The sequence below is a fragment of the Nicotiana tomentosiformis genome, chromosome 5 (assembly GCF_000390325.3).
Source record: "Nicotiana tomentosiformis chromosome 5, ASM39032v3, whole genome shotgun sequence".
NCBI lineage: Eukaryota > Viridiplantae > Streptophyta > Magnoliopsida > Solanales > Solanaceae > Nicotiana > Nicotiana tomentosiformis.
In genome coordinates this window covers 47464374-47476168 of record NC_090816.1, presented here as the reverse complement: position 1 = coordinate 47476168, position 11795 = coordinate 47464374, and the positions used below count along the sequence as shown (strand labels likewise).

At 42.2% G+C, this 11795-nt stretch overlaps 2 protein-coding genes across 2 annotated transcripts; both read left to right on the top strand.

The window, feature by feature from the left end:
• The first annotated feature begins 1414 nt into the window (after positions 1-1414).
• Positions 1415-2373, top strand: LOC138892296 (uncharacterized). The gene is made up of 2 exons (XM_070176003.1): positions 1415-1606; positions 1798-2373. Exons 1-2 carry the CDS (start codon positions 1415-1417, stop codon positions 2371-2373), a joined length of 768 nt encoding a protein of 255 aa, XP_070032104.1.
• Positions 2374-3634: 1261 nt separating this feature from the next.
• Positions 3635-4195, top strand: LOC138892295 (uncharacterized mitochondrial protein AtMg00820-like). Its single transcript, XM_070176002.1, has one exon. It carries the CDS (start codon positions 3635-3637, stop codon positions 4193-4195), a length of 561 nt encoding a protein of 186 aa, XP_070032103.1.
• Positions 4196-11795: the final 7600 nt, after the last annotated feature.

Sequence of the window (11795 nt, the reverse complement as noted above, 5' to 3'; positions counted from 1 at the left end):
TTTTCCTTACCATGAAACATTTTAGTTCATAATCTTTTGTAAAGTTTTTAAGGATATTTTATGTTAATTATGAGTTTCAATGATTATATCACATGTGGTGCAGGATTACAAGGAATAAAACAAAGGAATCAAGAAGCAATACCATTCAAGAGTATATTAAGGAACCAATCTATTACCGGGAGCAATACAAGGGAAATAATCAATGATTAGAGATGAAAAAGGAAGAAGCAACAAAGATACGGAAGAAGAATCAATCAATGATTCGATAAATGATTGACGAAAGCTATTATAGGAAGGTCCCAAATCAAAGGGAAACGAGATCGCAAAGGGCTGCACTGGAGATAGTTGAAGCCAGAAATCAAGGGATCTATCGCAAATCACTCAAGTAACGAAAAGATATGCCTAGCGGATGAAAAACTTATCAAGACCACAAATCAAGGAAGATCAATGGAAACTTAACTTTATTCTTAGAAAGAATCAATCTATGATTTCTTTCAAGGATCAACTCCCTTTGGTTTGCAATTTCTCAAGATTCATGTCATTCAAGAGTCAAGAAGGCCTCACGAAGTATATATATATATACATATGTTTCGGACTTGAAGTGGATATACTTTGATCAAACCAACTTCAATTTCTTTATTCTACTTCAAACAAATACTATAGTCTGCTCTAGATTTCTTGTGTAACAAAGAAGAGAAGAGAGAGAGAAAAGAATACTGGTGAGGTATTGTATCAATTAAAGAGAAAAGAACGTGTGACAAAAGCTGTTGGTGTAAAACAACATCAACTCATCTATACTAAGCCACTTCATACTTGAAAGAGATCACCCTTGCAACCCAAGGAGACTGGACGTAGGATTCACTCTGAATCCGAACCAGTATAAAAGCATATTGTGTCATTTACTTTCTTCTATTTATCTTTTTCATTCGTTTCCTAAAAAGCCCAGTCGACTAGAACTCAAATTAGTCGACTACTGCGAAAAAGAAAAGAAAAATCACAATTCACCCCCCTCCTCTTACACTTTCAATTAGTATCAGAGCTAGTCTCACACTTTTTGCTTAATAGCTTGTGAGAAAAGATCATGGCAAATCAAGTAATTGTTAGAGCACTCTTTCAAGAAAGAACATCGCAAGTTAGGCCAATATATTTCAATGGACAACACTTTTCTCACCAAAAAGTGCGTATGGAAATATATGTAAAATCCTATGATGTCAAAGTATGGCGCGTTATCAAAAAAGGGAACTATCTACTACCAGCAGTAGCTCAACCACCTGCTGATCCAGAAGATATAGATGAGTACACAGATGAGCAAATAGTAGTTGTTTAGGTTAATGCTAAGGAACGAAATTTACTCTATAATGTTATAAGTGGAGAGGAATATGAGAAAATCTCAAGTTGTGATACAGCTAATGAAATGTGGGATAAACTGAAAGTTACGTATGAAGGAACCAACAAAGTGAAAGAAACTGACATTAACATGTTGGTTCATGACTATGAACTCTTCCAGATTAAAGAAGGACAATCCATCGAGGAAATATTTGCAAGGTTCAGCAAAATCATTAGCGATCTAAAAGCTTTTAGTAAACCATACTCAAGTGGTGATCAAGTTCGGAAAATTCTAACGAGTCTACCTACCACTTGGTAGACAAAAGTAGTTGCACTCTAATCACAAGATATAAACAAACTTTCATATGATGAGCTTCGAGGGGATCTTATAGAATTTGAGAAAACTCACCTCAAGAAAACAAACCCAGAAGAAAAGAAGAAAACAGTTGCCTTCAAAGCTATAACTGAAAGACCAGAAATGATATTGATGACGACCCAGAAGCTCTTAAAGAAGAGATTGCCATGGTATCAAGGAACATGGATGGTTTAATGAGAAGATACAGAAACACAAGAAGAGGTAGGATTCCCCCTAGGCGAACCAGTCAATACAATGAACAAGACAAGAATGATGGAAAATGTTATGAGTGTGGAAGATATGGGCATGTTCAAGCTAAATGCCCAGATCTTAAAAGAAAGGTTTCCCGAGGATTCAATAAAAATAAATCTTTCAGAAGCTGGAGTGATGAAGACAGTTCGGAACATGAGAAAATAGCAAATTTATGCTTCATGACCATTCTGGAAAACAACATGAACAAATATTCGGGCTGGACTAGTGAAGATGCATCAGACGATGAATGCAAAGAAGATAATGAAAATTGTTTCATGGCACGAGGTGAAACAAGCAAGGAACACAACAGAAAGAACCGCAAAGGAAAATGGTACTTAGACAGTGCGTGTTCCAGTCACATGACAAGTAACAAAAACCTGTTCAAAGAATTTACAAAGATAAATAGAGGAAGTGTCAAATTTGGCGATGATTCAAAATGAAAGATAGTTGGCACTGGCACAGTTCCATTCAATAACAACTGTGATATTACTAAAGTGTATCGTGTTAAAGGACTCAACTACAATCTCCTGAGTATAAGTCAGTTATGTGAATCAGGGTACGAAGTTAAATTCAAGAAAACAAACTACGGTATTGAAGATGAGACATGTAAAATAATACTCCCATGAAAAGGTATGGAAATGCTTACATTCTTGATGGCATTGAAAATCTAGATAGTCATATCTGCTTAGCATCTATATCTGATTATCTATGTTTACGATATAAGAAACTTGGTCATGCAAGCATGCATCTTATTTAGAAGTTCTCCAAGCATGATTTAGTTATTGGTCTCCCTAAACTCAATTTTTTTAGAAATCATGTATGTAATGCATGTTAAATTGGTAAACAAACCAGAAACTCTTTCAAAAGCAAAGACATTGTATCTACACTAAGCTTTTACAATTGCTCCACATGGATTTGTTTGGACCCACAAGAACTGCTAGCATAGGAGGAAACTGATATACTTTTTTATTGTTGATGAATACTCACGTTTTACATGGGTGATTTTATTATCTCACAAAGATGAAGCTTTGAAATACTTTGAGATTTTCTGTAAGAAAGTTGAAAGAGAAAATGGGTACCTTATTACAACCATTCAAAGTGATCATGGAGGAGAATTCGAAAGCAGAGCATTTGAAGATTTCTGCAATGACCAAGGATATACTCACAACTTCTCAGCTCCAAGATCACCTCAACAGAATGGAGTAGCTGAGCAGAAAAATAGAACTCTACAAGATATGGCTAGAACAATGATATTGGAATATTCCCCGCCAAACCATTTTTGGGCAGAAGCATAAGCACATCCTGCCACATTCTCAACAGATGTCTTATAAGACCTATATTGAAGAAAACTCCATATGAGTTATGGAAAGGTAAACTGCCCAACACAGGTTATTTTCATCCTTTTGGCAGTAAGTGCCTTATCCACAACAATGGTAAGGACAATCTTGGAAAATTTATTCCAAGAAGTGATGAAGGTATATTTTTTGGGTTATTCTATAAATAGTAGATCTTTTTGAGTCTATAATAAACACACTTTATCTATAAAAGAATCGGTACATGTCATATTTGATGAAAATAACACTATGACCGAGAAATGAATTATTGCAGGTGATGAAGATTTCAGTCAAGAAACACCACAGTCAAGCAAATCTCAAAAGTCGACTGATACGATAGACGGTGTCACAGAATCAACTAGTGAGCATGTCAATAGTCAACCAGAATCACAAAAAGGAGTCAACTACTCATACGATTGAAACAAGTCCAAATGAGTGGAAAAGTGAACCGGAATATCCTCAAAAGTTTATCATAGGAGATCCAAGTGAAGGAATGAAAAACAGGGGAGCTCTCAAGAAAAAGGAAAATGTAGCACTCATCTCTCAGATTGAACCAAAGAAGATTGAGGAAGCCTTAAAAGACTCCAGCTGGGTACAAGCAATGCAGGAAGAACTCAATCAATTTGATAAAAATCAAGTATGGAAACTGCTACCTAAGCCTGCAAATGCTACTGTAGTTGGAACAAAATGGGTTTTCAGAAATAAACTTAATGAAGATGGAAAGGTCATGAGAAACAAAGCCAGATTAGTAGCCCAAGGCTACTCACAACTGGAAGGAGTCGACTACGATGAAACCTTTGCACAAGTAGCTCGACTAGAGTCTATAGGGATTCTTCTTGCATATGCATCCTTCAAACGATTTAGACTTTTTCAGAAGGATGTCAAAAATGCCTTTTATATGGCTTTATTGATGAGGAGGTATATGTAAAACAACCTCCTAGTTTTGAAGACTCAAATTTCCTTACCATGTGTATAAGTTGACTAAAGCTCTATATGGACTCAAATATGCTCCACGAGCCTGGTACGAAAGGCTTAGTTCATTTCTTGTAACGACCCAAAATTCTAACCTGTCGTGATGGCGCCTATCGTGATACTAGGCAAGCCGACATTATGAAATAATCCCAACACTTTTAACAGAAAATGAATTAAAGCAGTTTAAATAACAAAAATTCTCATAAACACGGTTTGAAACCTAAAACTCAGCGTGGAATTCCCAACTATCGGGGTGTCACAGAGTGCATGAGCATCTACATATCACAAGCTGGAAAAACACGGTCTATAATAGTCTGAGACAAAATACAATAAACAAGAAGATAGAGAAGGAGAGACAAGGTCTGTGAAATACCGGCAGCTACCTCGGAATCTCCGAAAAATCAACTGCGCGAAGAAATCAACACCCATTGTGTCCGGGAACACCTGGATCTGCACACGAAGTGTAGGGTGTAGTATGAGTACAACCAACTAAGCAAGTAACAATACTAAATAAAGAACTGAAAGTAGTGACGAGCTTCACAGCTAAGTCCAATTACAGTAATTTCCAACATAAGAAAGTAGGCATGCTTGCAAGTTCAACAATTATGGCCCAAATAGTAATTTCATATCAAGTTCAACTGAAACAGAAGATAATATCTCTCAGAAATTTCCAAAATAGTGATATATTATAGCTAAAGTGCAACAATAAAGAAATCAATGCATCCTCTCAGAGCAACAGTCACCCAATCCTCCCATTCACTCCAACCTCATAATCACTATACACTCGGCACTCACACTCAGTAAGTACCTGCGCTCATTAGGGGTGTGTGCAGACTCCAGAGGGGCTCCTTCAGCCCAAGCGCTATAATCCCCACGGACAACTCACGTGCTAGAACAATATCTAGATTCGCACGGACAACTCACGTGCTAGTATAATATCTGGATACGTATGGACAACTCACGTGCTTCACGGACAACTCACGTGCTATAGTATCAATATCATACAATCAGGCCCTCGGCCTCACTCAGTCACAAATCTTTCCAGTCTCATGGGCTTTAAGAAATCATGAAAGTCAGCCCCAACAGAATGATATAATGTATCAACAAGGAACAATAGAGACTGAGATAAATTAAACAAGTAAAACTGTGACTGAGTACAAAATAATAATTTAGCATATAATTCAACATGCACACGACCTCTGTGGGTCCCTACAGTGCCAACACATAGTCTAAACATGATTTGTGGTTCAATTTCTCTATTACATGGAGAATGTACAGATAACAATAGATTATACAACTACACGATTCCACAGAATTTGACAAAGTCACAATCCTTACGGTGCACGCCCACACGCCCATCACCTAGCATGTGTGTCACCTCAAAAATACATGACACGTAATACGGGGTTTCGTACCCTCAGAACCAAATTTAGAACTATTACTTACCTCAATACGAGCAAATCTCTTCTCCAACACCACCTTGCCTCGCGAAACGGCCTCTGAATGCCTCGAATCTAGCCACAAACAATGTGATAAAATCACTATGAGCTAAAGGAATCAACTCCATAAGAAAATATAAAGTTATTAATCAAAATAAAAAATTGGCTCAAAAGTCGGCCACCGATCCCACGTCTCGAAATTCGATAAAAGTCACAAAACCTGAAATCCCACTCAACCACGAGTCTATCCATACTAAATTTATCAAAATCTGACACCAAATCGTCACCCAAATCCCCAAATCAAACCCTCCAAATCCCTAGCCTCAAACTCACAATTTACACCTTAAATACACATCAACTAGGTGGAAAAATCAATGGGGAAGCAATATTATTGATCAAGAATGAGCACAAGGGAATTACCTCAAGAATCCCCCAGAAAACCCTCTCAAAAAGCGCCTAACCCGTGCTTGAAATGTTTGAAATAAAGCTAAAATCGCGAACCCTTGTTTTAATAATCTGCCCAGGCTTTTTGCACCTGCAACCCAACCGAACCTGCGGAACCGCTTTTGGGGTACGCCCTCCGCTTCCGCGGAACTCACTTAAGTCCCCCAGGGCCGTATCTGCGCTCCAGGTTCCGCAGCTGCAGAGCCGCTTCTTCGGCCTTCCATCCGTTTCTGCGGAAACATGCCTCTCCATCAACTCCGCATCTGGGGAGCCTCGCTCGCACCTGCGGGCTCGCAGATGCGGTTAGCCCCTCGCACCAATGCCCTGCCCAGGCTAGACCAGCTCCGCTTCTGCGTAAAGCCAGCCGCATCTACGGCATCGCACCTGCGGCCAACCCCTCGCAGGTGCGATAACACCAGAAGAGCTCCAGCTTCAGCAATGCACTAAGCCCGATATTTTATCCGTTAACCATCCAAACCCAACCCGAGGCCCCCGGGACCTCAACCAAACATAGCAACGAGTCCCAAAATATCATACAAACTTAGTCGATCCCTCAAAATACCTCGAACAACGTCAAAAACACGAATCACACATAGATTCAAGTCTAATGAATTTTGAACTTCCAATTTATACAAACGATGCCGAAACCTATCAAAACACGTCCGATTGACCCCAAATTTTGTACACAAGTCACATTTGACATTATGGACCTACTCTAACTTCTGGAATCAGAATCCGACCCCGATATCAAAAAGTTCACTCCCGGTCAAACTTTCCAAAAATTCTGATTTTTGCCATTTCAAGCCTAATTCTACTACGGACCTCCAAACCACAATCCGGACATGTTCCTAAGTCCAAAATCACCTAACGGAGCTAACAAAATTATCAAAACTCTATTCTGGAGTCGTTTACTCAAAGATCAATATACGATCAATCATTTCAACTTAAGATTTCAACCTTGAGACGAAGTGTCTCATTTCATTCTATAATCTCACCGGACCCGAATCGACTACCCCGTCAAGTCACATTGCAGCTATACAGTACAAAATGAGTAGTAAATGGGGTAACGAGGCTACAACTCTCAAAATGACCGGTTGGGCCGTTACATTCCCCCTCTTAAATAAATGTTCATCCTCGAACGGGTCTAGAAATATACCTGGAGTCTCAAATAGGTGTGGATATCTGCTCCGCATCTCTCGCTCGGTCTCCCAAGTAGCCTCCTTAACTGGCCGACCTCTCCACTGCACCTTCACTGAAGCTATGTCCTTTGACCTCAACTTCTGAGCCTGCCGATCCAAAATAGCGACCGACTTCATATCATAAGTCAGATCACCATCCAATTAAACTGTGCTTAAATCCAAAACATGAGACGGATCGCCGACATACTTCCGGAGCATAGAAACATAAAATATTGGATGCACACTCGACAAACTAGGTGGCAAGGCAAGCTTGTAAGCCACCTCCGCAATCCTCTGTACCTCAAATGGCAAAATATATCGAGCGCTCAACTTGCCCTTCTTCCCGAACCTCATAACACCCTTCATAGGTGAAACCTTGAGCAAAACCTTCTCCCCAACTATGTAAGCAACATCACGGACCTTCCTATCGGTATAACTCTTCTGTCTAGACTGTGCCGTGCGAAGTCGCTCCTGAATCATCTTAACCTTGTCCAAAGCATCCTAGACCAAGTCAGTACCTAATAGCCTAGCCTTACCAGCCTCAACCAACCAACCAGAGATCTACACCGTCTCCTATATAAAGCCTCATACGGAGCCATCTGAATGCTTGACTGGTAGTTGTTGTTATAGGCAAACTTCGCGAGTGGTAGAAATTGAACCCAAGAACCCCCAAAATCAATGACACAAGCACATAGCATATCCTCCAATATCTGAATAGTGCGCTCGGAGTGTCCGTCCGTCTGAGGGTGAAATGTTGTGGTCAACTCAACCTGGGTACCCAACTCTCGCTGCACAGCTCTCCAAAACTGTGATGTGAACTGCGTGCCCCGATATGAAATGAAGGACACTGGCACGCCGTGGAGACGAATAATCTCTCGGATGTAAATCTTAGCCAACCGCTTTGAAGTATAAGTAGTCCTAACTGGAATGAAGTGCGCGGACTTGGTCAGCCGATCCACAATCACCCAAATAGCATCGAACTTCCTCAAAGTCCGTGGGAGCCCAACTACAAAATCCATGGTGATCCGCTCCCATTTCCACTATGGAATCTCTAACCTCTGAAGTAATCCGGCCGGTCTCTGATGCTCATACTTCACCTGCTGACAGTTGAGGCACCGAGTAACAAACCCCACTATATCCTTCTTCATCATTATCCACCAATAATGCTGCCTCAAGTCCTGATACATCTTCGCGGCACCCGGATGGATTAAATACCGCGAGCGGTGGGCCTCCTCAAGAATCAACTCACGCAGCCCATCTACATTAGGCACACAAATCCGACCTTGCATCCTCAATACTCCATCATCCCCAATAGTAACATCTCTGACATCACCATGTTCTTAAGGACAAGCAAATCAGGGTCATCATACTGGCGGTCTCTGATGCGATCATATAAAGAAGACCGAGAAACCACACAAGCTAGAACCCGACTGGGCTCTGAGACATCTAATCTCGCAAACTGGTTGGCCAAGGCCTGAACATCAACTACAAGAGGTCTCTCACCGACAGGAATGAATGCAAGGCTACCCATACTCACTGCCTTTCTACTCATGGCATTGGCCACCACATTGGCCTTCCCGGGATGATACAGAATAGTGATATCATAGTCCTTTCGCAGCTCCAACCATCACCGCTGCCTCAAATTTAGATCCTTCTGTTTGAACAAATGCTGTTGACTCCGATGATCTGTAAACACTTCACAAGACACACCGTAGAGATAATGCCTCCAAATCTTCAATGCATGAATGATGGCAGCTAACTCCAAATCATAGATAGGGTAGTTCTTCTCACGAGGCTTCAACTGACGCGAAGCATAAGCAATCACTCTACCTCCCTGCATCAAGACACACCCAATATCGATCCGAGAAGCATCACAATATATTGTATAAGAACCAGAAGCTGAGGGCAGAACTAGAACTAGAGTTGTGGTCAAAGCGGTCTTGAGCTTCTAAAAGCTCTCCTCACACTCATCCTACCGTCTAAAAATAGCACCCTTCTGGGTTAATTTGGTCAAAGACGATGCAATAGATGAGAAACCCTCCACGAAGCGACGATAGTAACTGGCCAAGCCGAGAAAGCTCCAAATCTCAATAGCTGAGGACGGTCTGGGGCAACTTTGAACCGCCTCTATCTTTCTCGGATCCACCTGAATCCCCTCACTAGACATCACGTGCCCCAAGAATGCCACTGAGCTAAGCCAAAACTCATATTTGGTGAACTTAGCATAATGCTTCTCCTCCCTTAACTGCTGCAACACAATCCTAAAATGCTGGGCATGCTCCTCCTGGCTACGAGAGTACACCAGGATATCATCAACAAACACTATGACAAACGAGTCAAGATGAGGCTGAAATACACTGCTCATCAGGTGCATAAATGTTGCTGGGGCATTGATCAACCCAAAAGACATCACAAGGAACTCATAATGACCATAACGAGTCTCAAATGCTGTCTTTAAAATATCCGAGTCCCGAATCTTCAACTGGTGATACCTAGACCTCAAGTCAATCTTAGAGAACACCCTCGCTCCCTGAAGCTGGTCCAATAGATCATCAATGCATGGTAAAGGATACTTGTTCTTGATTGTAACTTTGTTCAACTACGTATAATCAATGCACATCCGCATGGTACTGTCCTTTTTCTTCACAAACAGAATCGGTGCACCCCAAGGTAATACACTAGGCTTGATAAAACCCTTATTAAGGAGTTCCTGAAGATGCTCCTTTAATTCTTTCATCTCACCTGGTTCCATATGATACGGTGGAATAGAAATGGGCTGAGTGCCCGGCACCAAGTCAATACCAAAATTAATATCCCTGTCGGGCGGCATGCTTGGCAAGAACACATCCAGAAAATCCCGCACCACCGGAACAAAATCAATAGCAGGAGAATCAGCACCAACATCCCTCACAAAGGCCAAATAAGATAAACAACCCTTCCCAACTATCCGGTGGGCCTTCAAATATGAAATCACTCTGATGGGAACATAGTCTAGAGAACCCCTCCACTCGATCCTTGGCAACCCCGGCATCACCAACATCACGGTCTTAGCATGACAATCCAGAACAGCATGACATGGAGACAGCCAATCCATACCTAAGATCACATCGAAGTCTACCATACTAAGCAATAAGAGATCCGCTTTAGTCTCCAATCCCCCAATAGTCACTGCACCCGACCGATATACACGGTCCATAACAATAATATCACCCGCTGGCATAGATACACGAACATATAAAACTAAGGACTCACGGGGAACCAGGGTCAAATAATGTAGAGGCATCCCTGTGGCATACTGAGATAATACTTTTGAACATTGCATTAGAGGCAACAACATCTAGTCTGGTGAGGATAGTATAGAATTGGGCTTGACCGCCACCTGATCGGCCTCCCCCTCTAGGGCGACCCCTAGTAGACTGAGCCCCACCCAGAGCTGGCTGAGTGGGTGGTGTAACTGCTGGTGCTGGTGCCATCGGCCGAGAACTCTATTGTGGAGCCCCACTCAACAACCTAGGGAAATCTCTCTTTATATGACCAAAGTCTCCGCACTCGAAATAACCCCTCCTCTAATGAAACTGCTGCTCCTGATAACCCATGGAACTACCTGTAGAAACCTGAGCGGATGAGGCATGGTGAGAAATCTACGCTGGTAGTGCACTGAATGAAGACTGGCCTGAGTGAGCACTGTAAGAACCGTGGCTAGCTGATGCGCCACGATGAGCTGGACGAGTCATCTGAGTGGGCCTATAAGGACGACCCTTGCTGTGGTAGGATTGCCCCCCCTAGAAGCCACACCACCAAAACCGCCTGAACCCCGAGACCTCTTGGACTCCCTCTCACTACGCTCCTGGCTACGGACCATCTCTATCTGTCGAGCAATGTCAACCACCTTGTCAAAAGTGGCACCAGATATCCTCTCCCTAGTCATAAGCAACCGCAACTGATACGTGAGTCCATCAATGAACCTCATGATCCTCTCCCGATCAGTGGGAACCAACCAAACTACGCGACGAGCTAACTCAGAAAACCTCATCTCGTATTGGGTCACAGACATGCCATCTTATCGAAGCTTCTCAAACTTTCTACGTAGCTCCTCCCTGCGAGACTGTGGCATGAATTCCTCCAAAAAGAGAACGGAGAACTCCTGCCATATAAGTGGTGCTGCACCAACCGGCCTACGTCTCTCATAAGCCTCCCACCATCTGAAGGCAACACCAGAAAACTGAAAAGTCGTGAACAAGACTCAACTGGTCTCCACAATACCTACTGTACGAAGCATCTGTTGGCACATATCCAAGAAGCCCTGGGAATCCTTTGACTCAACACCGCTAAATGATCGAGGCCGAAGCCTCCCAAATCTCTCAAGTCTCCTCTGCTCATCATCAGCCATAACTATGATTATTGGGGCCTGAGCAGCTACAACCAGCTGGGCGGGTAGTACCTCCAGTGTCTGAAGCCCCTACATCGCTTGCTCTAGACTCTGGGCAGCAGGGGT

Excerpts from the sequence above, each read along its gene's own strand:
- LOC138892296 (XM_070176003.1), top strand. The coding sequence starts at position 1,415 with ATGTGGGATAAACTGAAAGTTACGTATGAAGGAACCAACAAAGTGAAA. Across the intron at positions 1,607-1,797 it reads CATACTCAAGTGGTGATCAA|ACCAGAAATGATATTGATGA; the intron begins GTTCGGAAAATT and ends TATAACTGAAAG.
- LOC138892295 (XM_070176002.1), top strand. The coding sequence starts at position 3,635 with ATGTCAATAGTCAACCAGAATCACAAAAAGGAGTCAACTACTCATACG.